The sequence below is a fragment of the Alternaria hordeiaustralica genome, assembly GCF_023758085.1.
Source record: "Alternaria hordeiaustralica strain BMP 2776 chromosome Unknown scaffold_1, whole genome shotgun sequence".
Taxonomy (NCBI): domain Eukaryota; kingdom Fungi; phylum Ascomycota; class Dothideomycetes; order Pleosporales; family Pleosporaceae; genus Alternaria; species Alternaria hordeiaustralica.
In genome coordinates, this window is record NW_026056773.1 from 1,755,868 (window position 1) to 1,780,350 (window position 24,483).

At 53.2% G+C, this 24,483-nt stretch overlaps 9 protein-coding genes across 9 annotated transcripts; 6 read left to right on the forward strand and 3 right to left on the reverse strand.

Annotated features, from left to right (window-relative positions):
- Positions 1 to 3,869: 3,869 nt before the first annotated feature.
- Positions 3,870 to 6,365, forward strand: J4E84_000534 (uncharacterized protein; the record flags this gene model as incomplete). The annotated part of the gene is made up of 1 exon (XM_049383172.1): positions 3,870 to 6,365. The coding sequence occupies one exon, from the start codon at positions 3,870 to 3,872 to the stop codon at positions 6,363 to 6,365; it is 2,496 nt and encodes an 831-aa protein (XP_049248690.1).
- A 415-nt stretch (positions 6,366 to 6,780) lies between these two features.
- On the forward strand, positions 6,781 to 9,214 carry J4E84_000535 (uncharacterized protein; the record flags this gene model as incomplete). The annotated part of the gene is made up of 3 exons (XM_049383173.1): positions 6,781 to 8,598; positions 8,707 to 8,804; positions 8,863 to 9,214. The coding sequence occupies 3 exons, from the start codon at positions 6,781 to 6,783 to the stop codon at positions 9,212 to 9,214; spliced, it is 2,268 nt and encodes a 755-aa protein (XP_049248691.1).
- A 1,783-nt stretch (positions 9,215 to 10,997) lies between these two features.
- On the forward strand, positions 10,998 to 11,545 carry J4E84_000536 (uncharacterized protein; the record flags this gene model as incomplete). The annotated part of the gene is made up of 2 exons (XM_049383174.1): positions 10,998 to 11,192; positions 11,402 to 11,545. 2 exons carry the CDS (start codon positions 10,998 to 11,000, stop codon positions 11,543 to 11,545), a joined length of 339 nt encoding a protein of 112 aa, XP_049248692.1.
- A 326-nt stretch (positions 11,546 to 11,871) lies between these two features.
- J4E84_000537 (uncharacterized protein) lies at positions 11,872 to 12,933 on the reverse strand (the record flags this gene model as incomplete). Its single annotated transcript, XM_049383175.1, has 1 exon — positions 11,872 to 12,933. One exon carries the CDS (start codon positions 12,931 to 12,933, stop codon positions 11,872 to 11,874), a length of 1,062 nt encoding a protein of 353 aa, XP_049248693.1.
- Positions 12,934 to 14,000: 1,067 nt separating this feature from the next.
- On the forward strand, positions 14,001 to 16,101 carry J4E84_000538 (uncharacterized protein; the record flags this gene model as incomplete). Its single annotated transcript, XM_049383176.1, has 3 exons — positions 14,001 to 14,030; positions 14,082 to 14,286; positions 14,339 to 16,101. The coding sequence occupies 3 exons, from the start codon at positions 14,001 to 14,003 to the stop codon at positions 16,099 to 16,101; spliced, it is 1,998 nt and encodes a 665-aa protein (XP_049248694.1).
- A 567-nt stretch (positions 16,102 to 16,668) lies between these two features.
- On the forward strand, positions 16,669 to 17,428 carry J4E84_000539 (uncharacterized protein; the record flags this gene model as incomplete). The annotated part of the gene is made up of 2 exons (XM_049383177.1): positions 16,669 to 17,224; positions 17,289 to 17,428. The coding sequence occupies 2 exons, from the start codon at positions 16,669 to 16,671 to the stop codon at positions 17,426 to 17,428; spliced, it is 696 nt and encodes a 231-aa protein (XP_049248695.1).
- A 1,433-nt stretch (positions 17,429 to 18,861) lies between these two features.
- Positions 18,862 to 21,814, reverse strand: J4E84_000540 (uncharacterized protein; the record flags this gene model as incomplete). The annotated part of the gene is made up of 7 exons (XM_049383178.1): positions 18,862 to 19,023; positions 19,071 to 19,217; positions 19,267 to 19,812; positions 19,863 to 20,337; positions 20,387 to 20,924; positions 20,971 to 21,605; positions 21,681 to 21,814. The coding sequence occupies 7 exons, from the start codon at positions 21,812 to 21,814 to the stop codon at positions 18,862 to 18,864; spliced, it is 2,637 nt and encodes an 878-aa protein (XP_049248696.1).
- Positions 21,815 to 22,248: 434 nt separating this feature from the next.
- J4E84_000541 (uncharacterized protein) lies at positions 22,249 to 22,567 on the forward strand (the record flags this gene model as incomplete). Its single annotated transcript, XM_049383179.1, has 2 exons — positions 22,249 to 22,254; positions 22,277 to 22,567. The coding sequence occupies 2 exons, from the start codon at positions 22,249 to 22,251 to the stop codon at positions 22,565 to 22,567; spliced, it is 297 nt and encodes a 98-aa protein (XP_049248697.1).
- Positions 22,568 to 23,192: 625 nt separating this feature from the next.
- On the reverse strand, positions 23,193 to 23,728 carry J4E84_000542 (uncharacterized protein; the record flags this gene model as incomplete). Its single annotated transcript, XM_049383180.1, has 2 exons — positions 23,193 to 23,632; positions 23,686 to 23,728. 2 exons carry the CDS (start codon positions 23,726 to 23,728, stop codon positions 23,193 to 23,195), a joined length of 483 nt encoding a protein of 160 aa, XP_049248698.1.
- Positions 23,729 to 24,483: the final 755 nt, after the last annotated feature.

Genomic DNA, 24,483 nt, shown 5'->3' on the forward strand with positions numbered 1-24,483 from the left:
TGAGAGGAGTGGTAGGTTAGCTCGCATAAGCTGACGGCGCGGACCTCCGTACCACTTTTTCTAGGCATCGTGGACTGTGCTGCCGGCAAGTCTTACTTTAGGACAAGGCGACTCTTAGCATTTCTAGCCAGAATTGCAGTACATTACACGATGCGACATGTCCTCCTATTTCGTTGTTCTGCGCCGTATCGACTCATACTCGAGTAGGGCATTGCTCCGTTCGTGCTGCGCCTCGCTTTGATGTACCAAGGAGATATCGAGAAACTCGTCTATCTGGAATCACCCAGATGACAATTATATCCATGCCAATTATTGTCAGCAGCTTGTTTCGAAGTTCGGTCGGTCGGAGGACTAAATGGTCCGTAGCCTCTTGTTTCAAAATTCCACTGCTTGGCTGTGCAGCCTCGTCGGTGGCCTGAGCATTGCACATTGAGCCTCCCCCGAACAACCCCTTCGCAAATCCGAAATGCAGGAACGTCTCCTACTTAGCGGCAGCCAGCCCGAGGGCAATCTCGTCTTCTCGCCTTTGAGTAAACCCATAGGCCGGAAGGCATCCTATCCGGTGCTGTCGTTGGATACCACAACGCATCTTCGTTCTTCCAAGCGTCATGGCGATAAGAGAGTTGAGAAAGGCCGTGAAGGTTGTCTCCATTAATCGCTTCGTCATACTAGCCCGGGGAATATGGAATACAGTGATATTTCCTTGGAAGAGTACTTCGGGTGCAGGGACTTCAAAGAGTAAATCTTACTTCCACGTCCATCTGCGGGATACAGTCCAGAGATCGGATGAATGCCGCTACATACTATATATGTTCGACATCGAGTGGTGGAAGACAAGACGAGATCGAGGGCGGAAGACTGAAATTTATGGCAGTCTGACAGTGCAACTGGACAGCTGAGTTCAGCTGGCATCGTAGAAGTTATATTGATCCAGATGTGTCGGCGTGGTGTCCTCGCGAGGGATGAAATTCGAAGACTGCATGGGTGTGTATTCGCTGAACAAGTCGGCCATGCTCGCTTCTGGACCGAAGCCAAGGTTTTGCATGAATTGTGGTTGGGAATTCGACCTAGTTGTGCTATCCAGTGACGCCAATTCGTCGAAAAAGCTCTCCAGATCGCTGGTAGGCTCTGGGCAGCGAGGATCGAATTGAGACGGAGTAGAGCCCGGATGCAGCGTATGTTGAGGGACTGCCACCGGCTGAGCTATAGGACGTGTGTTTGAACACATCGATTGTCCTGGATCCGGAGTTACCATATGGGCATCGTTTATATGCTGTCTGAAAGGCATGACCGAGCTCTCCGGCACTTGCAAATGATTCGGCACGTCAAAATAGGCTATGACCTTTTCCTGCAGTCTTTGTAGCCGCATGTGGTATACGTCATGCAGGACAATGCGAGCTGCATGCCTATTGACAACGTCTATCAGACACCGGATTGCTGGTGGTAGGCATTGAGAGGAAGCATGTTCGAAGCAATGGTCTAGCACATCCAACAGCCGGTGGAGGCTTCTGTCAGACGGAGTGCATGCGAAAGAGGCGCAATGATACGTCGTTAACAGTAAGACGGCCGGTGGTGTCAAAATCGCGAAAGTATTGTCGGAACATATGTGAGCTAATTTCATAGGCATCAGCGCTCTCCATCTTTCGAGATGCTCGACCGCATCTTTGTAAAGATACTGTGACGTTGTATCTTCGATGCTAATGAGTACGTCGACAAGGTCGACAAGACTGTTGTAAATGCTGAGAGAGAGTAACGGGGCTCGCCTTCCTGCGTGTGAGGGATCCTGAAAGCCAGACCATGGTTGCCACTCTTCCAGACCGTCTTCATCAATGGTTCCAAGGTGTACGAAGTCGCTTCTTCGGAAATGCGGACGCCGTTTGAGTTGAAGTGCTAGCATGCTATCGAGCAGAAAGCAACCAAAATAAACATGCTTGCCTCTGGGATTACTCATCAGCGTCACCTGGTCTACACTTTCCAGGACCCTTGAGGCAGATCCAACAAGCAACCAGGCATCTCCAGTATGTATTCGCAACATGTTAAAGACAACCAAATTGAGAAGGGCTTTGATGTGGCCAATGTCGAGGCGATCCAGTTCACTGGGTACGAGCGACTTGGCGTGCTCGTATAGTTTCCTGGGCTTTACTGATGAAGAGTCCAACGGATTACACGTCATGGCTGTTCCGTAAAGTGATCCCACCGCCAGCACGCTCCATAGTTCAGCGAACAAGCCAGATCCAGGCTGACCAGATACACTTGGAATGCCCTGAACAGGGAGGTCGTAGGCAGTCTTCAAGATGTCATGCTTCTCGCAGATTGGAAGCCAGGATTGTACGTTGGTGAAGTAGACCTCTATAAGCTTCCAGCTGTCTCCCAATATTGGTTCAGATGACGCTGCCATAAGCTGATCGAGATTTGCATGCTCGACATGCTCCTGTAGGTAGGCGCTGCGATCCTGGGTATGGCTAGCATGTGCAGCTACAGACTCATCTGCTCCGGAGTCGTCATCACTGGTATGAGGTGAAATTCCAGTCGATTGTTCATGACGCGAAGGTTCTCCTCCAGATAGTAGCTTATCCACCTCGGTGTAAAATTTCGCTTTCCGCCATCGTCTGTGCAGCTTGTTTGCCTCTTTCGAGTCACCACGACCCAATAGTAGTGAAGATGCTCCTTCTTGCGCCAGCTTCTCATGGAGAGCTGTCTCATTTTCAGAGTCTCGCTGGAACAAATAGGCAAGTGCTAGCTCAAGAGTGCGAATGTAGCCAGGTTGGATACCTCTTTTCTTGGGATTTGCAGTGTACGAGCATTCTCTCGACGTTCCTGAGCAAGTGGAGCACGTTGGCTGTACTCCGTCGCACTTCTCACGGGCGACACGGCACTGGTCACATGCTCGTGATACTCGGGTTCGTTTGGCAGGCTTCTCCTCCGGCTGGGGTGCGGAACGGCGCTTTGCCTGGGCTTGGGCAGGCATGAGCCTTATTCGGACGAAAAGACAGCGAGTGAGCAGGTGCCGAAACTAATCTCGGGTGACAAAATTGCCAATGACGTCTTCGCATGGTTCGCGGATTTGTTTTCTGCGGTATTATGAGTAAACGCGGCAAAGCTCGGTGGCAGGCGCCGCCAACCCACCGTTTGAACTGTCCACCTGCGCCGCGGAGCTCATCAGCTGCAAGGCCGGGGATCTATCATGTGTGAGTAATAATTGACCCGCGGATAGTTTTTTCGTACGCCCTCAAGGCACGTTAAGGGAGTGCAAAGTTGTCGCGTGTCCAGGCGAAGTCGGGAAGGCGCAAAAGAGGGGGAAGATAGCTTATCCGGAACTTGCAATGTGCGAGTGCTCCTCGCACACAAGTAGCCTGCGCCAGTACCCAACCACCATCGCGACATGGCGTCGCGTAAATGTAATCGTTGTCCTTCTTACAACCTCTTCCCCTACTCCCCAGGCTGACTGGGGTTCTTTGTGTGTTTACGGCCTTACCATGCATATACATAGAGGTCGCAAACACACCCGGCTCAGCAATATACAGCGCACCTCACCTTTTGTCCCTGGGATCACCGGAACTACAGCACACTTCCCGAACACCAGATACCGGATCCGGGGGCCAAGGGGTACCTGAAATAAGTCTTGCGCATCCTGGAGGTCTCGACTATGGCTTCTGTGGTGGTTGGGAAACGCGTCTTTGCGTCCTTGGGCGAGGACGATGGAGCCACCAGTGACTTCTACCGCCGGCACAATAGGCCAATTTCAGGGGAGGCCGCTCCATCCAGGACTGGTGGATCCCGTCAGAGGCGGAAGCTCAGTGTGGGCGACATGTGTAGGAAAATAACCCGTACCTTGATCGGTCGCATACTGACCAGCGACAGCCTCCGCAATGTTCGGTACCCGCTCCACTCCTCTCGCTGCCCCCACCCCCGCCCCTCCTGCGAGTTATCGCCGCCGCACGTTCAAGAAGGATGCCTCCATCGTGCTTCTCGGTATGCCAGGAACTGGCAAGTCCACCCTGGCTGTCATTGCCTCGATGGCATGCCGGAGGCGCGTTGTCGATATTGATGACATGTTCCAAGACACAACGGGCTTTTCTACTGCCAAATACCGCAAGCAATTCGGTGCGGCCAACTATAATTTGCGACAAGAAGAACTGCTAAGAGGTCTTCTTCATGAGCATGACCACGACGCGATACTTGTCTGCAATGGTGTCTCTCTGGAGCGGAATGGGCAAACCTTGATACAAGACTTCGGTCGGACACATCCCGTAGTACATGTACTGCGCGATCTTCCTAGCCTGCATAGCTACCTGGGCCGGCCTGACATGCAGAGACTCAATGACATGTTCGCCTTTACCGCACCTATGCTACGGCGCTGCTCTAATTACGAGTTTTACAACATATCCGAAGCCAAAGCCGGGAACGTTGACACGTCAGATGACCAGACCATGGCTCCAGCATTTCTCACACTGAAGAGGGCGCAGAGGACCTTCCTCAAGTACTTGTCGCTTATAACGACTCCCGAGCTTCCGGATGAGTCGGTTGGGGCGTCCATTCCACCACTAGAACCTGGTTATCCGCTGTCCGATGTAGCAACCGAGCTTCGGAAATACACTTGTGCCGTGCAGGTATCGCTGCAAGACATACTTGCTCCAGACGCCGACGTTCAGAGCCTAGAAGTTGGCGCTGACGCCTTTGAGATCACCCTTGATTTGAGTCAACAACGTCCCATGGCCACCCTCATGGACGATGTTAGCGCTTGTGTGTCGAAAGTACGCAGAAGCACAGTGGTACCGATCATATACCATGTGCTGCCTACTTCTACCTCGGATGGCAGCCGAACACTCTATCTGGAATACATACATCATGGTTTGCGCCTGGTCCCTGAGTACGCGACTATCGACTTGTCGCTGGACCCTGGCGCGCTTGCGGACGTCATCAACTCTCGTGGTACAACCAAGATGATCGGACATCTACATGCCGACAAGCCATGGGAGGATCATTCTTGGGTGGCACAGTACGAAAAGGCCGTACGTGTTGGGTGTTCCGTCGTTCGATTTACTCGGCCAGCTCATTCCATTGATGACGATGTCTCAGTTCGCAGCTTCAGTCGTCGAATGGCAGCGCAGGATGCCCAGATCCCTTTGATTTGTTATAATACAGGACGAGCTGGTCGACGCTCCGTATGCTTCAACCAACATTTTACGCCTGTTGTTGCGGCCTCGAAAAGGGACGAGGCTGACGATACTGCGTCAATAGCACAGTACCCACGCGATTCTTGGCTTACTGCTAAAGAAGTGACACAAGCCCTCTACAATTCATTCACATTCGACCCCATGCAAATGTACATCATTGGTGTGCGCCTAGGATACAGCGTATCGCCAGCGATGCACAATGCAGCGTACAATGCTTGCGGAATGCCACACGTTTTCAGTCGCATCGAGAGCCCGACTGTGAATCGTCTCCAGGAGCTTGTACGCAAGCCGAACTTCGGTGGGTCCATTGTCATACAGCCCTTCAAGATGGAGGTAATGGCGCTGGTAGACTCACTGAGTCAACATGCCCGAGCGATTGGCGCTGTCAACACGGTTATACCTGTACGTCGGAGAAAGGACGATGGCAGCATCCCAAGCGACCTCGAACTCTTTCATGAGCGCAACCAGTCTGGGCCTGTCCAAGCTCTCTATGGAGACAACACTGAATGGATTGGGATCCGGTCCTGCGTACGACGTGGTCTCTCTCCAGCTAACGCGGTACGGCCGTCAACGTGCGGACTCATTATTGGGGCTGGCGGTATGGCGAGGGCAGCTGTTTACGCGCTGTTGCAATTGGGTGTAATGAATATTGCCATTTTCAACCGGACTTACAAGAGAGCCGAGAGTCTCGTAGAGCACTTCTCGCGGCTCGCCTCGAGCTCAGTGGACCAAGTCAGCTCACGGAAGATGCGGCAGATGCGACCGAACTTGACGATATTGAAATCGCGCGATGAGTGCTGGCCGGAGCATCTCCGGGAGCCTACTATCATCATTTCGTGCATACCCACGGATCCGATAGATGGGGGCCCAGCAGCGCAGTTTTCGCTACCTCCACAGTGGATGGAGAGTCCGACTGGCGGTGTCGTGATGGAGACGGCATACAAGACGCTCAATACACCACTGTCGCAGCAAGTGCGCGACGCGCCAAAGAAGCTATGGACGTACATGGACGGTCTAGACTTTATCCCCGAGCAGGCATTCGCTCAGTTCGAGCTGTTTACTGGCAAGCGAGCGCCACGGAGGGTGATGCGTGAGGAGGTACTGCGTGCATGGAGGGACGAGCAGGGCAATACTGATTTGGAGATGGTGAAGAAGAGATGCGCAGCCATAGACGACCAGGAGCCGTAGGGCTGCATGATGATACGAAGCATAATGTTATAATGCCTAATGACGAGCGTTGACTACAATATAACTACGTCGAGTCGGCTAAGCATGCTCACCTGGGCAAGATAGACGATAAGATCCCTGCAGCGATCTGTGGTGCACGTTCCTAGTGAAAGTCGGGACGCGTCGAGTTGACAACAACTGCACAAGCCAATGCGCTTACCGCTGCAATCCCGCCGCAACATAACTTAGCCACGCATAGATTCAGCTTCCGCGCAGCTCACACTACTATGCACCATCACGACAGGACGGCTGCCCGGAAATGACGACGCGCCAGCCCCTCCAAACCCTTCCCCCGCCGTCGGCCAACGTTATCAACACCCGCTACGCCCACCTCCAGCGGCCGACCACCACCCGCAGCGCCAATGGAAGCGCAGGGATGGACGAGCAGAGATACGCCCAGGAAGACGTGCAGGATGCAGCTTCCGTCGGGTCTGCGCTGAGCGATCTCGAAAACGATGCCGAGGACGAATTCGAGAAGCGCATGATCCAGAATGCGCGCGACGAGCGGCGGCTGAACCAGGCGCTGGGGAGCAGACCGCAGGCTTTCCGGAAGGCACGCACGCACCCACGCGTCGGGCTGACTCTGGACAACCTGGAGAGGAACAACGCGGTAGCTGGGGCGGATGGCCATGTCAAATTTGAGAGCCCGCCCAGCAGCACCGGGAGCGCGAGGAGCGACCCGGCGATACACGCGCCAGCTACATGGGGGAGGAAGAGCAGGAGCAACCGGAACTGGATGCGTACCATCACGTACGAGGAAGAGCAGCAGCAGACACCCGAGCGAGCCGACGACACAATACACGACCACTACGATGAAGCACATGCAAACGTGCCGCGTCGCTCAGTCGAAGACAGCCCGCTCTCGCACAAGGGCACACCACGCAACGACCAGTCGCAAGAGTGGGACCTTACGTTCGAGCTCAACGAGGCCTCTATGATCGCATCCACGCCTTACATACCACGGAACACTGTGTTAGACGATATACGGCAGAGAGAGATGCAGAGTGTCAAGGAGCAGGCAGCCACTGCCCGGCTGGAGAGAATGCGCCAAGGGTCGCCCGAACAATCGCGCCCGCGGACGTCTTCTATACGGACGGTAGACACCGTAGATAGCAGCGCGAGAATAACAGATCAGGTGACACAGCCAGCTCCTTCGCCCAAGCGGAGACTGCGCACGCGGACTCATTCGTGGCAGTCCATTGGGAAGGCGCAACCGGTCACGGGCATCGGCATGGAAGATCCGCCGGTTGCCATGTACAAGAGTGCTGAGAACATAGCTACAGTAGATCGCGAAGTAGTCGCCACGGCCCAGCCTGTCCCTCCAAGACGCATACCGAATCGAAGAGAAGACTCACAGGATCTATTGCGGCGGCTCGCGAGAGTATCCAACACACCAAGCCCGAGACAGGCAGCACCATCCAGACCGGAATCTGCGCCCCCGGCACCGCTCGACAGCGCACCGCAGACTGTGCTGACCGAGACTACGCAATCTGAAAGCAAACCCGCCTCTGTGGAGGAGACGCCTGTCTCTGCCGAGGTTCCTGATGCGGCAGCAGCGACCTCGATCGTGCGGCAAGAGCACACTGAATCCAGGGAAGCTGCGGCAAGCACCGAGCATGTGGAAGCTACACCAATGCCGAAAGAGCGACCTGCCCTGAACCCAAAGACGCCAGTGGTGACTGGTGCTTGGGTCGATACACCAGGCCCGCGTACAGTACAAAGACCTGCCGTGGCGTCCAGATCGCGTTCACTTTCACCCAAGAAAGGCAGTCCGCGCAAGCAAAGACCGTCTGAGAAGGCCGAAGAGCCATCCGAAGCCATGTCCGTAGAGCCTGTTCGCCCTCAACTTCCAAAGTCTGCATTGCAGGCTCTCGTAGACGAAGCCAAATCTCAAGGCAGACGGCCATCAGCCGACTTCGGCGATTCGACCATCAACTCACTCGAGGATCTCATCGCTCCGTCAGGTGAAAGCCAAATAGACGAAGACACTCTTCAAGGCCTTCAGCTACCGACCGAGACTCCTCGTAACGAGGCAGAGCGCCAGCGACAGCAAGAACTGTTACATCTCCACCGCATGAACGACCGGCTTCGCGCAGCGCGGACCAGCATTCGCGACGCAAGCCGCGGCATGAAGCGCGTCGAAGACCAAGTCGAGCACGTAGAAGAGGGCGAGAATGGCGAAAAAGTCAAAGTGGTGAGTCGTGCATGCCCTTGCGCGATAGACGATCATGTCCAGAACTTTTCCATGTTGAGATGGTGGAAAAGTCTGTTTTGGCAGCAACAATTGAAGACCCTGCGCCAGACATCGAACAGTTGGGGGAGAGCGTGGGGCGGGCTCACAGGCTTGAGTATCTTCTTGATAATCCTTTTCACTTGGTGGATAAGTGAAGAGATTGCTTGGTATGTTGCATCTGTTCTGCCGTTACGCGTACAGGAATGTTACTGACTAGTCTCACAGCGAGATGTACTGCCAGCCGATGTATGCTTACTCGTCGCCCCACCCGTTCAGCGTCAACATGAAGGCTCCCAAGTTCCCCTTTGTCATACCCACAGTCATCTACCGGACCTTCGTTCAAGGCTGGTGGGTACCAATATCGTCCTTCTTTTCTTGGATTGCCGCCACCATGTGGAGTGTGTTCTTTGGTTTCGAAGAGGCGCAGGCCGTTAATTACAGTGCCAGCCAGACTATCAAAGCTGGGAGCACCATGAGGGAAAGCCACTGGATTAGCGACGAGGCGGCCAAACTTATGGAGGAGAAGGGCTGGGATCACAGCATGTTTGAAGACGAGATTCTGCCTGGGGGCAGGTGACGGCAAGGAATTGCTTTTGTCACGGTCATTCATTACTTTCCTTTTGTCGCATTGATTCAGCGAAGGCGTCTTGTCTATTAAGGCCGCATGTTTGAAACAGGAGTTGGATACGCCACGATTGTATTATTATGATAGCGTCTTGGATATCGCGTGTGAGTAGCAAGGGTCATGTTGGTTTATCGACTGATCCTTGATCATTGCATAAGAAGAAATTTATCGCATACCTCAACTTCGGCTTTAAGATGCTTTTGTGATCGAGACGGAATGAAGGACTAAGACATCTGCTTCGCATCTTTTTGGATAGTTCCACCTATCTGGCATCAGCCTCGAGTAGCGCGTTGTCTATTCTGTTCAAGCTTGGCCTGCAGTTCTCGGGCTTCTTCCTCTTCCTTCTCCAATTCCCGGCGTAGCCTTTCTTCACACGCTTTGGCTTCAGCCGTAATGATCAAGCCTGTACTTGTAACTTCGAGCGCGCAGGCGGGGTCTCTCAGCTTCAAACTCAACGTGAAAGGTGGAGCCCAGTGTTTACTCAACAGCGACCTGGTGATAGCCCTACTTACCTTGTCTACGCCAGTATAGCGCGCGTAGTCGAAGCCTTTGCCTAGCACATCACTCTAAACGACAGGATTACTCCCTTCTTTGAAAGCTGTTCTCGCTGTTGAGCGTCGATAGTTGGTGGACCATCCAGCAACGCGTCTCACATGGTTGATACTGCCGTTACATGGGAGTAGAAGTAGTACCTGATCTTGTATCTACTGACGCTGTGTAATAGAAGTATGCCGTCATGTAATCGACGATTAATCGACATAGGTCAGGGCATGAGTGAACACCTGGGCAGCGTCGACAAGGAACAACGAGGAATATATTCTGGGGTGGTCGTCAGACAGCAGAGTATCGCATTTCGCGAATGCGATATACTATAGTGCTCGTTATGCGATACGCAATGCGGCTGTTGTTGGATGTATCAGTGATGTCGAAAGGCTACCTAGGTAGCAGCTTGTTGCCCCGCGAGCAGCGGCGCGTCCTCGCAGCACGTGACGTATGGGCTTCCACCTGAGCACTCTCCAAACTCTGCCTGCCCCTCAACTCAAAACCTACGCAAGCCACCATTTGCAGATTGCTCGGCCAGACTCCGATGACGAGCGACCAACGCGAACCGTCGCCTGGGTACTGATACACAATCGCGCCGCCACCCCAGATCATTGGCGCGCGCTCCTCGCTTCTAGACAAGTTCACATCTGCATCCGGCATGGTGTTGCGGACTTCAAACACCTGCTAACTCAGACACCCTTGCATCACCCCAGCTGAAACATGCTGATTGGTTTCAAGCGCCGCCCATCCAATCCTCCAACCATTAATAGTTTCCCGGTTCTGGGGTGTCGTTCGCAAGGTTTAGGGGCGGAACACCTGGGACGCGTACCTTGTGGGCTCGAAGTGTCTCAGTATGCCGCCCTCTGTGGGGGCTTGACAGGACGTTAAAAGGTGGAGGGGCTCGCTGCTGCGCGAGGGAGGTAAAAGCAACGTGAAGCAGGTCTAGCAACTTGCGGACGGTGCGGTGTAACAACATTCTTATCTTTCGAGCGCGGGCCGCACACAGTACATTCTCTTCTTGTTGACGACGACGCCGTATTTACGCCGTAATTTGGGGTCGGAAGGCTTACTATCACTCATTCTTTGTCGCCGCCCCTCGTTTCTGTTCGACCTCACTATCTGGCTTGCGCCTACACTACGATCCTTCGGTCATTCCCACGTTCAACGCAAGATCAGTTCTCAAAACGCCAAAATGTTTCTCGCCACAATTAAACTCTTCTCGTTCCTGATCAATCCAGAGTTCTGGGCCAGGACCGGCTTCTTCGTCGGCTACATTATCGCTTTCCTCCTCGTCTTGGAAGTTGTCCGTCTAGCCAGCACAGATGCGAATCGCAAAGAGGTTGAGAAACTTCTAGACGCGTATGCTGCGTCGAGGAGTGACGTGCCTGTAAGAAGACGTCGAGAAGAGGCTGCACCAGTGAAGAAGGTGGTGCAGGTATCCATCGATGAATTGGAAGACATGGAGAGGAGAAGTGTGATTGCCGAGCAGGAAAGACAAACACAAGAACATCAACAACGGGAACAAGAACGGACACGCACTCCTAGCCCTGCAGCGGCGCGGATACCAGAGTCCAGACATACCGAAGAGAAGCGCAGACGCAGAACGACATCTACATCCGTATCTCCACATGCTACTTCTCAGTCCCACTCACACCCGCAAACCACCTCCTCTTCGAGTCCTACCCGCCGTCTTCGGAAACGCAGCGACACGCTCAACTCTTCCAGCAGCGCAGAGGCTAAGGGCACTGCCGTACGGAGGCGCAGGGAAACTTCTCCCATAGAGTCTAAGACACGGGAGTCGAGGCATGCGAGTCCAACACCAAGATCGAGAAGCAAGGAAGCCAAGATACTAGGTGGATCATTGGGCAAGATGCTGAGGAGTAGAGGCTGAAGTTGAGCGGAGAGTCCGAGACGAATCATGTATAACCTTTTATGCTACGTAGGCATGACTTTACGAGTAGATGTAAATCTTCGAAATGTACAAAATTGGGTATCTCATCAACGCGTTCACGCACCCCAATCATGCTTCCTTTTTGTCTATCCTGAAACTCGACGTTAGGTCCAGCCTATGCACCTGCCAACCCATCCATACCCCCAATCTCCTTTTCAAATACCTCGAAGTCCACTCCTTCGTCTTCGAACATCTTCTTCACCTTCTCGGCGGCAGCTATCTGTCGCTCTTGCGTGAAGCCACCCGGAGCGTTGCTTTCGTACTGGATGAGCTCGACCCATCTGAAGAACAAGCTCTCCTTGCCCATGGCTGTGAGCCGGTCCTTGAACTGTATGACCTTGTCCCTCGCTTCGGTTTCCGAGCCTTCGTCGAGCTTCGCGCATTCCCAGACGGCCCATTGTCCGTTCTCTGCTTCAGGGTCGCCGACGTAGACGAAGACGCATTTGCGGAGGTGGTCGAGTGTGATGTCCTTGCGATCGAGCAGTTGCGTGGCAGCAACCATGCCAAAGAAGTCCAGGTCGAAGTCTGAATCCATCAACAGATATCCCGTCTTCTCCCTCAACCTCGTCTTGTCAACCGCGGGCAGAACTCTGGTCTTGAAGAAGGGATTATCCGCGCCTGCACGCCCACTTCCACCTTCAGCCTCCCCAAGCAGGTCCTTGGCTCCCCATCCTCTGCTGACCCTCACATATACCTCCTCGTCCCTAAAGCCCACATTCCACCGCCAGCTCACGGGATTGCCTGGCTGCTCAATGAAGAAGGTGAACGGCCAGAGCGCCACGAACCGGAAAAGTAGGAAGTCCAGCATGAACATTGCCATGCGCTTTCCTACCCTCCATAGCAGAGTTGCCCAAGGCGTGCCTGCCCAGTATATGGTAGTCTCATTGTGGTTTCCCATGACGGACATGAGGATGGCCCAGTAGTGAGGCCCGATGACGTACAGGCGCCATAGTACGAGCGCGGTTATGGCCGTGTTGAGGAGGACGGGGACGCCGAATATACGCCGCTTGAACCAGGCTGGATGCACATCGACATGTGTTATGTATACGAGCGAGCGGTCGAAGGTGGACAGGAGCGTCTCGAGTTCAGCCGGGGCTGCGGTGAAGGGCTGTGGGATGGCTTTCTTGGACTTTGTGCCGGCGGACTTGACCGCGCGTTGTTTAGTCTTGGGGGGCATGGCGAAGGCTACGAAATTGCGGAAACTACGACGGGGTTTGGAGGAAGCATTGGCCGAGATTACGATGTGCTGAACGTTGTGGTTGGACACACGCAACGTCGAGCTCCAGCATCATTCCGATCAGTTTCACCGTTCCGAAAATCTGGGGTAGCTGCCATCCGCCACACCACACCTCGAGATATCCATTCTCAACCTCAACTGCTCCTTTTCCCTAGCTTGACACACGCTCGATTCGCTCCTTTATGCAAGTGCGACACCTTATCTCTCAGCCTCCTCTAGGCTTTCACATGCGACGTCTATTTCGGGGCAAAAGCAGGTCGGCCTTTGTTCTGCAAAACCCCCCGATGGACGCATCATTCAGAACCGTGCCCAAGGCAGTGCCCTGTCCCGGTTTGGGTTCATCTGGGTCGGTGCTCGTTTGACGTTTTCGCCGACCATCCACTCAGGAACTGCGTTCTGCTGATCTCCGGCATCACTGAGGAGACCCGGTACTACCGTCAGCCGTCGATAACGTCAACATGAAGGCACCTTATTGAGGCACAGTTGACTGCGGCGCAATGTAAGCAGTGTTCTTGGTCATGGAAAACATGTTGTACATTCCTCAAGATGCAAGAACACCTATACACCGCAGAAAGGAGACTGAATGAGAAAAAGCATACTATGCGTTGAGAATAGCAAACGTTAGATCTGCGGAAAGATCGCTCGCGTACCACGGGTGCGGTAGGTATCCACTCACCGCAGAAGCCGGTAGCCCCAATCCAGTGAGGCCTTGTGCTGCCACATCTAGGCACGGCTGCGGATAGGCCGGGCCCGTCGTATGGAACGACCGTCCATCCAATGGGATTGAACATGGTATGGTTATTGCATAGTCGTCATCTAGTTTGCTTATCTGGGTCAGCCGCTGCTCTGCTCTAAGCGATGCATACTACCGTTTAGACTGCATCAGTCGCGTGGCAGTAGAACCTGATATACACCACCTCGTTCCCGCCTCCCAGGTAGAGCTTTTTGGTTCTCTCCAACCTCCTCTGCAGCAAACGTTTCACACGTCCAACATCAAACGGGCAAAGATGTCGCAGCAAGGAACCCAAGGACCTCCAGTGAGTGATGTCAATTCCAGCCTCCTTCTACGCGCAACTAACCATGATCAGTCTGGAGCTTCTGGGCAAGCCAGTCGAGGCCCTCCATATGCGCCCCTCAATGCCGGCCTGGGTGGAACCCCTGCCATTGTGCCTGACGTACCTCTCGCCATTGTCTTTCTCATACTCTACCTGATCTTTGGCGTTATCCACATCAAGATCTTCAAGGGTAACAAGCATCGCGGGCACAAGTTCATCTTCAATGGCGCTATACTCGGTAAGTCCTTTCAGTCCTATTGACTAGTATGCACACGGCTAACACATTGCAGGTCTTTGCAAGATCAGAATCATCACCATGTCCCTGCGGATAGCATGGGCCAACTATCCCAGGAACATCGGACTCGCCATCGCGGCCAATATCTTCGTCTACATCGGTACCATCATCTTGTACGGAGTGAACTGGTTCTTTGTCCAACGTATTGTCCGCTCCCAGCATGCGCGCCTAGGATGGTCAACGCCGTACCGCATCTTTCACCGAGGTGGACTGGTTCTGTTGGTAGCCACTCTACTTATGCTCATCATAAGCCAGATCTGGCAGTTCTTCACACGCGACCAAAGCAAGCTTACTGCTTTCCACGACCTATTCGTCCTAGCTCAGACATATTTTACGATATTCTGCTTTGCGCCAGCTATCCTAGTAGGCATCTCGCTCCTCGTTCCTAGGACAGAAGTCGAGAAGTTTGGCGCTGGTCGACTGAGGTACAACATCATCATCCTCCTCATCTCGGTGTCTATTCTCTCCATCGGGCAGATCTTCCGCTGCGTTCTGGCCTGGATTCCAGGAACCCCATTGATTGATGTACAGCGCGACGTCATCAAGCTGCCGTGGTACCTGACCAAGGGAAGCTTCTACTGCTTCAATTTTGTCACTGAGATCCTCGTCATCATCATGTTTGCAGTGGTTCGCGTCGACCTACGTTTCTACGTGCCAAATGGGGCCAGGAAGTCAGGTGACTACTCCAGGAGCCGCGTTGACTTGCACGACGAGAACGAGAAGAATCTTACCGTACCCCCGCCCACTCTGGCTCACCCGATGGCCCACCCCAACGACTCAAGTCAAACGCTACACAGATACCAGTCTTCCGTGTTCGAAGACACCCAGACACTGGCTGATTCACTACAATACCCTCATTCGACTCTAGAAGTAGACAACACAGGTAGCTGGAAGGTCAAGCGTCTCTCGGGCGACTCATCGAGAAGCCGCCACACTACCATTTCTTTCGCAGCCTCATCTAAGACAACACTAAATGACAAGGCTTCGCGCCCCGATATCAATGTGCCGCCAGTTCCAGAACTGCCTGCTGAATGGCCATTGCCGGCTTCCACGCCACCGCCGGGTGCAAGTTCTGTTCTGGAGCATACAAATCCGCCATCGCGTCGGGGCACCCCGCAACAACAGACATACGAGCTTGAACATCACCAATTGAATGAGTTCGATGTAGGCGATGCGGTTACCGACGCATTGGCCAGGCTGGAATCAAACAGTGACAGACGTAGAGCCAACCCTTCGACCCCACCTCCGAGATCTCATCGCAAAACGCCAGTACCGGTTTACACTCCTACTATGCCATCTAAAAGTGGAAGTGTTTCGCCATCCCGAAAGACCAGGAAGCGCGTTAGTTTCCCGCAGACAGAGGTCATCCGCAGCCGCGCAAACAGCGCCAATTCTCAGGGTGCAAGAACCCCTGCTATCGAAGAGATCCCCGAACTCCCGATCCAGAAGCCCTCCGAGTCATCGAGACCAGCTCACCGAACTGGACCGACAAGAACTCCTAGTCTCGAAATTATCTCCTTGTTGAACCACATGAGTGGCGATTCCACTCGCATCCGAGACGCATCACTCCAGCGAACACGCGCCACCTCAGTCGCGGGATCGGACGAACCTAAGACTCCTGCTTCTTGCGATCTTACTCGACAGACAAGCTCAAAGTACAGTAATGATAATAGCAGCGCAACAAGCTCCGAAGTGCGAGAGAAAGAACTCGCGAGGGAGGAATTCCGTCGCTTCAGCTCAGAGGCACCGCACAGATAGGGTTCGTCTCTTTGAGCAATACCCACGAACTCACGACTTTCCTTAATCTCTAATGGCTTGACCATCATACATTCTTGTTTTGACCGGCGTCTGCAGCATCTCGTACCTATGGTACACTACGCGCATATTGGTCCACATATCGTCCCACTCTCTGGACGCTTCCCTTATTGTACATACTTACAACTCAATCCTGAGTATCTCCTATACAATTATCTTAGGCGTTTAGTGCTATTAAATTGAATCTATCATGCTGGTCGCCTAACGGCACGGCGCATCACACATATCCGCTCCGGTTCTTTGTCTCCACCCGATATTTCAGGCAGCAACATTCTTGCAACCACCATTCGTTCGTGACGCTAAATACAGTCCGCAGACATTTTGAGTATCGTACGTATGCAATATCATGTAGGAAGCTGCAGCGGACCGGAGATTGAGAGTTCATCCGATGCGTTCAAATTTCGAAGTGAGTAGATATGTATAAAGTAGCTGAAGGCGTTAAGCAACTTTCCGTACCACCAACCAGCATCACAGTTTCAGTTCCATCTCAACCTTCACAGTTCAGCAACAATGTCCTCCACCCAAACCCCCATCCGCGTCGGCGTCCTATACGAGGGAACGCAAATGACGGACCTCGCCGGCCTCGACCTCCTCGGCAACCTCACACCCCAAACCATCAACCTGATCATAGCCATGAACCCACATTTCGCGTCCATGGCACCCCATGCCATCCCCATGACCTTCCTCTACATATCCTCTACCATGGAGCCCGCCCACGTAACCCCAGACATGTACGTGCGACCCACGCATACCTATGCAACCGCGCCGCGTGACCTCGATATCCTGCTCCTCGGCGGCCCGAACCCCGCGACTGTTCACGAAGAGAGTCTGGTATTTTTGAAAGAGGCGAGTAAGCAGACGAAAGTCATCCTTACCACGTGCACGGGCGGTATGTGGTTGGCGAGGAGTGGGGTGTTGGAGGGGAAGAAGGCTACGACGAACAGGGTCATGTTGGGCATGGCGCAGAAGATGTTTCCTGGGACGGAGTGGGTGGATCGTAGGTGGGTTGTTGATGAGGGGTGGTTTGATGGCGCGGAGATTTGGACCGCTGGGGGTGCGGGGTGTGGTGAGTTCCTTTCTCTTTGATGATGAAGTTGGGTTGAGATGTATTGGTGCTGACTTCAATGCAGGTATCGATATGTTCATTGAGTATACGTACCAGAACTTCGACAAGAAGATGGTGGAGTTTGGATGCGTGGGGTTGGATTTCGACTTTGAAGGGCGTAGCGAGTTTTACAAAGGAGCGCTGCCTGATATGACCATGGCCTGAAGATGTGAGTATTGCAGAAGGACGTATCAGCTTCATATAAGCTTTTGAATGAATCTATGTAGCAGTTTGAGTTCCATCATGCCCTGATTATGAGATCGATGGACGACATCGTAAGCTTCCACGCTCGATTTGAACAGAGAGACCAGACACATTCCCATGGCTTTGATGATTTTTTGTTGAAAAGAAGAAGGGTTGGAAGTTATGCGAGGAGAAAGAATCAGAAAGCCAGATTGGAATTTATACATTTCTTGATGCACCCCACAGCACTACAGCGACACGTCCTTCGCTTTCCTCACTTTTCATACATGGCGATCATTATGTCAACATGCATGACTTTTTGTTCTCATTGTCTGCCACAGTCGCATTCCAAATATCACAGCAGAGTTCCACCTTTGGCTTTTGTTACAAATCAGGTAACAGATGTGTAGAAGCTACTGGTGTATAAGCTATTGAGATAATGAAGAGCCCCAGGAAGGCCCATGTAGGCTGTGGTGAACAGTTTTGAGAAAGCCTGAAGGCACACCATCAATTCACATGGACACCATTTGAGAGGCAGACGCTGAAGTCCACACGGAGAAGGAAATCCATGTCATTCTCTTCGATGTAATTTGGAGGAATACCGGTGGAACACATACGTCGTCATCGAGTAGTTTTTGGTGCTGAAAATGAAATGATAAAGTGTAGAAGACTTCCCAGACATGAGAGGAAGATATCATCTTTTGTACTTCAGCCAAACCTCCTAGCAGTCCATGAATAGTTGTAAGACTGTTTTCTGGTAGATTTAGCCCACCAAGAGCCCAAACCCATGTCCATGGTTGCTTTCGTTTTCTGAACCACAGCTTCAATCAATGCATACAGCAATTGCGACCACAGCCACCAACATCCGAATTTTCGATCTTCGTTTCGGGATAGTACCTGATGTAAGAAGACGATAGCGACCAAAATGAGTATTAGTCGCAGTTTTTGGAGAAAAGAAGCAAATACAATTTTTCCTCGTCTAGGGTAGTTGCTGATCATACAAGAGTAACATTGGGCGGATCAGAAAAAGCCATAGAATTTGTTGATTGTGTTTTGAGGCAATGAATGCACCGAGCAACTCCGTTATGTGGATTCTGGTGATTTTTGGAGACAAGACCGAGTTCCCAGAGTGACAGAGAGATGAAGTAGAAAGGCGTAGAGATAGTTTAAATACATCCTAGCGCATTGGCAGATGCTACGTACAGTCGCGATGCTGGTCATCACCATATTGCTTGCAAGTGGTTATGAAAACGCTTGGCACATGGGTGCTATGGTACAACATGTTCGGCTTCATTAGCATTCTCCATTTTCCCATACTATGTACTTGGTATACGAGCGTGCAATATCCATGTCCATCTAGTCGTACAAGGACTTCCAACTCAAAACAGGCGCCGCATCTCCCTTTCCCACTAACATTACTTTGCCGCTGTTACCACACCCTCGTATTCTCGACTCGCTATGTAATCCAGGGTGCGCTGGAAGTGTTTCCTTGGGTTCTCGAGCGAAGAAGCGTTTTCGTTGGATTGTAGGTTGGAGTGAATGAGCTCGATGAGACCGTTGAGGTATTTGGTCGTGACCTAGTAATCGTTAGAAAAGCTTCGGAGTTTGCAAGATGGCAACTTACAGCATCGTTTTCTTGGTCGAAGTAGTAGACGTATCTGTTCAAAATCTCGACAAAGAGCTCGACTGAGACCGCGGCATCCATGCATGCGTCGGCCACACGGAGAGCACGTTGTAAGCACTCAAGCACTCGCTTGCCGTCGCGGTACAGCTGTACTAGTCAGTACTGGTTTCTTGAAAGTCGGGTTGGGTTCACTCACGTTCTTCGGGTCCTCCTCGCCTAATGCCCTGATCTCAGTCGCCCACCACAGGTGACTTGCGAGGTACACTGCGCGACACTGATCCGGCTTCTTGAGCAGCTTGCTTCCATGTAACGCGCACTTCGTGATCAGGGTATCGTAATTCTCCTTGCCGAAATTCCTCGTTGTGTGTAGGCCACTCGCAATGACACACACAGCCTGGAACTGCGCTCTTGAGTCGCTGATGGCCTCCTCGTATATCGTAAACGCCTGCGCGAAGAACTCGTACGCGACCTCTTCGAAACCGTTCTGATCTGCGACTTGACCACAGGCGATGAAGAGGCGGAGGGATAGGTCTGCGGAGCCAGTAACGCGGGTGTAGAGTGTCGACAGTGTGCTGTGCATGAACTTGTAGAGAGCGGATGATTGTGATTGCCAGTTGTCTTCGAAGTGTTCGCGCTTCTTGTACTGCCGTGCGAGCTTGAGTGATGCTGTGATGATGGCGGGCGATGTGTACTTGACGCGCTCGTTGCCTTCGGCGAAGGACTTGCGTGCGGCTTGAAGGAGCTATAGGAGTTATTAGTACGTACTATAGTCTGCATGTTAATTGAACTCACCTTGAATTGGATATCGTTGTCCTTGCCGCGAATAAGGTGTACTATCCGCGCGAGCCATCCCTGCTCTTCTATCGTCTCTTCCGTCTCCTGTGCCCGTCTTTGAATCGGTCCTCCTGGGTATCCCTGCGCCTGCTGGATGCCTTCCCGAATGAGAACCTTCAAGATCTCCAGCACACTCTCGAGGTTCTCCACGGATGCGATGTAGGTCTGATTCCGCATCAGACTTCTTGCGACTTCGCCGGCCACGGCTCTCCGAGTCGGGTATGGTTGTGAATGTAGCAGAGGGATGAAGTTGGGTAATGCGAGCGCGGTAAAGAGAGAGATGTAGGTCTTGATCGGCGAAAGGAGGAGGCTGAGGATCTGGCTTTGGGTTGCTTGCGAGTGCAGGTCGGCGCTGTTGGCGTATTCGGCGACCTTTTGATTCGCAAACGTCAGGACTTGGTCGATGTAGTCGAGTCTTTCGGGGTAGATGTTCCTATGGATGTTAGTATCGTCGCTATTTTAGGAAGTATGCTGGGACGTACAAGGCGAGATTTGCTAGCGACACCAATAGTCCGATCGTGTCTTGTATTGGTAGCCGCTGCATCTTGACCAGCGTCTGCACCTGCTCATGGAAGATCTCGAACAGCTTGACATTGTTCGGTATGCCGCGTCTCTTCTCGATATCGCCATCTGTCTCGGTCGCTGGGGTCTCGTCGTTCTCGGCGGAGGTCTCTGCGGGTTTCGATGCCTCTTCGGAGTCTTCTTCGGTGCTTGGTTGCGTCTCTGAGGGTTCCTCTGCGTCTCCGTTCTGCTGCGCTTGCGCTGATTCGGGTTCGGCGGCCTTTTTTTCCTTCGCTATCCGCATTTGCTCCATGAGTTGTGCTATTGACTCCTCTTCCGTCTTCTTGCGCTGCTCTGGGCTTTCCGACTCGGCTTCTCTTTGCGCGTACGACGACAATCGGTCCATGAGGCCGACTACGATGGCTTTGACATTTACGTGTGGATTCAGGCGTGCGACGGCGGAGAGGAACTGGTCGAGCGTGTGCAGGTGGAATTCGTCCGGGAAGACCTGGGTGACAACTGCTGCGGGTTAGTGATATCCAGAGGTCGGCAATCGGATACATACCCTCGAGGAGGTATTCCTGGGCCAAAACATCGCGACATTGCACAATCTGTTCCAGCAGCGGGTTGAGGATCTTCTTGTAGTTGTCCAAGTCGACCAGCTGGCTCAGCCTCACCAAGTTGCTGCCCACAAGGAGCTGCAGTTCCTGGCGCTCCTTGGTCCGCTGCTCGCGCTCCCTGGAATGGCCCTGGTGCTGCAGGCGCACCCACAGCTTGTTCATCTCGACAAAGTTGGTCAGGATGAAGCTGATGGAGTCCTGGAGATTGCCCTCGGGCCCCTCGCTGTCGCCCGACGGAAGGCAGTCGCGAGCCTGGCCGGCCAGATAGTAGCGCAGGAAGAGGCCGCGGATGGGGTGCTGGACGCCGCGACTCATCTCCATCATGTCCTTCATGATCTCCTTGACGGGGGCATCCTCAATGGCCATGTAGACGGTGCCGACGGTGACCATGAGGTACAGGCGCGGGATGATGTTGCCGGCATACTGGACGAGTTCGTAGAGGTCGGCGAGGTGGTTGACGGGGTGGTTCTCGCGCAGGTAGACGGAGAGATGGCGCAGGGCATCGAAGACGGCCATGTACAGCTCGTAGTACTGCTTGGGGCCGAGGCTGCTGGTGCGCAGTTCCGACACGAGGGTCGAGCTATCATGGGGGTCATTAGCACACACAAAACATCACCAGAGGGGCCCTCGGAGCTTAGAGTATGTCGGCGCGTACCTGCACTTGAGCGCATCCATCAGCTTGCCCGGCGTCTCAAGGCAGCGCCGCATGAGCATCGTCTGCTGGCGCACCACGGCCAGGGCATCTTCGAGCAGCCGGGCCTGGTCTTCTACGGGGGGCGGCGACGCCATTGTGAGCGAGAGAGGCGGATCGTCCGGGGGTGTGGAGAGCTCGTCGTGGATACGCACCGCCGCCTTGGGTGTAACCGTTCGCCAAGCACGCAGGGATGCAAGCTCCCCTTCGACCTGCGTCATCACAGCATCCACCACCATCACTCTGCCATGTCAAAACTTGGGCTTGTGCATGCATCTATTATTTAATCTATTGGTACATCGGTATTCGTCTCACAGACGTGTCTAATCTTCATAATATAACTCCTCGCCGTACTAGGCTGGCTTCCGGCCATTATTCGTATATCGTAAAACACAGGGAGAAAGGAACAGGCGGGTCGAGCCAGTCTGCCGCCAAAGCAAAAACACCAAAGAAGCCTGGACCGCAGACATCACGCAGCTAGCTATGGCGCCGGAGTGACAGCTGCAGCGGCTTCGAACGTCTTCACGCGGTAATGCGTGTGCCACATGCCATCATCATAGTACTCCGTGGGGCCATTGTCTGGCGATAGCGTGACCGTGACGAAGATTGGCTTCGGCGTCTCGACTGGCGTTGAGATGCTGCTGGAAGACAAGCTCGAGATCGTCGGTGTTGCAGTTGATGTTGCTGAAGGTACCGATGGGCTAGGAGTTGATGTACTTTTGACGGATGATGTTGATGGTGATGTGGGTGTTGGCGTGGGAATCGACGAAGCCGGTGTAGGTGTTGACGATGACGACGACTTCAAGACGCTGCTTGAGCTGCAGCTAGATGACGACGCGGGCGCCGGTTGAGGCTGGACGACAGTCGCAGTGACCTCTTGGGTGACAGTCTGTGCCGGACCGACGACTTCGACCGTCTTCGTCGTCTTGATCACCGAAGTGGCTGTTGCGACCGGGGTCGAGGCGTCTCCGCCGACATTGACAACCGAATAGCTCTTGTTGCGTGGGACAATCTCGCGGGGCTTTGACGGGTCCAAAGGCCGTCCGGTAGCCAGTGTCGAGAAAAAAGCGGCCAGTGCCAGAGTCTGAGCGTTGAGAAGCATGGTATCGAAAGGATTGGGATGGTTTATTGACTGCGCCGTTGATAGTCGTGGACACGTGTTGAGCACGGCTTCGGTGTGGGTATGCGCTGGCAGAGCACAGTGTGGGAATCACGATGTAGGTATCCGTTTATTAGATCCATAGCTGCTGTCGTGCTGCGCAATTTCTCGAGGGCTGGAAATGTGGTGGTTGGGTGATGGCTGGTCGTGCACGGACCACGGCTCCCGCGACGCGAAGCTGGCAGACGCGACAGGCTGGACTCATCCAAACTCTTGACCGTCAAAAACTTGGAACTTTGCGACCCATGTAGCATGTTGTTATCTGTCGCATCACATGTCAATGTCGGGTAATCGATACAATTATAACGTTAATTAGTTCAACGCTGTCCAAAGGCCCCGTTCCCCGGCATCTCCTGCGGCGACCTCTGGTTCAGCGCCATTTCCTGAGGATCCCGCGTTCCCTGCGCTTCGACCATTGGACCACCCTGGAACTGGTTCCCATACGGATTCGCGTTCATCTCTTGGTAGTGTTGTGACTGGTAATGAGGCTGCTTGTCCTGAGCCTCGACCTCACTCCTGTATACCATGCCGTCCACTTCCTGGCCCTGCCTCATCCAGGACTGCGGCGGATCCGTCCGTTGCATCCTCGGTTGCATCAGAGCCGATTGTATTTGCGCCTGCTGGTTGATCTGTCGCGAGCGTTTCTTGCTATGTCGTCGGAAAGCCCAAAAACCCAGGCCGGCGAAGAGAAGAAACAGTCCTACTCCGACACCCACACCAATGCCGATCATCCTCTGTTGCGCGTCGACGGCTTTGTCTGATTTGATGTCAGTCAAATTAAACGGCTGCAAATTCGGATTTCGGACTCACCGAAGGTGTCTTTCATATCATCTCGGCTGGCATCTGGCGTCATATTAGAGACTCAAATGTGTGAGGGAGGCAGGCATACTGACCGAACTCGCTACTTGGATTAGACATACAGACTAAGCTTCCGGATGAGTCTCTTTCGCAATCTGAAATCGATACTGAAGTTGGGAAGGACATGAAGATGGGATGGGTATAATCCCTTGATATACAGTTCTGCTCTAACGTATACTTTATTGATCCTGTGTCAAGGAAAGGCAGTAAGCACTAACTATGTATGCGAGACGATCTACTCGTTCTACTTATATCACAGCACAGTGATGGCAATTCAGGGCTATGTCCACCCTTCTCTCGTTGGAGTAGCACAGAGCTAACTCCTTCAGGAAAAGTGCATGCACGCGAGGAACCGCCCCGCCAACCGGTAAGGCTGATTGGCAGACTCACAAGATGCGGAGCACGCTCAGCCTCGTCACGTCGGACGCCTAACCTGACAGGAAGATCTATATCCTCTTTGGGGTGCGCTGCAACGATGGCTTTCAGGATTGTCGCCCAGCACTACGGTAAACTCGGATCCATCCTTACCATATATCACTGCTCACTTCGCGTGTTCCGATGGTCATGCACGGTGGCAACAGCGGTGGAGGAGCGACTGGGAAACGTGCTTCATTTAATACTGTTAGCAAACGTCTCAGACAAGACATTCAGACCCCACGGAATTCTGGCAAATCCTCATCTCGCACCCGTACCTGTCGCACATGACCTTCACCTTTAGCCTCTTTAGCCTCTTCAGCCGAGAAGTCTCGT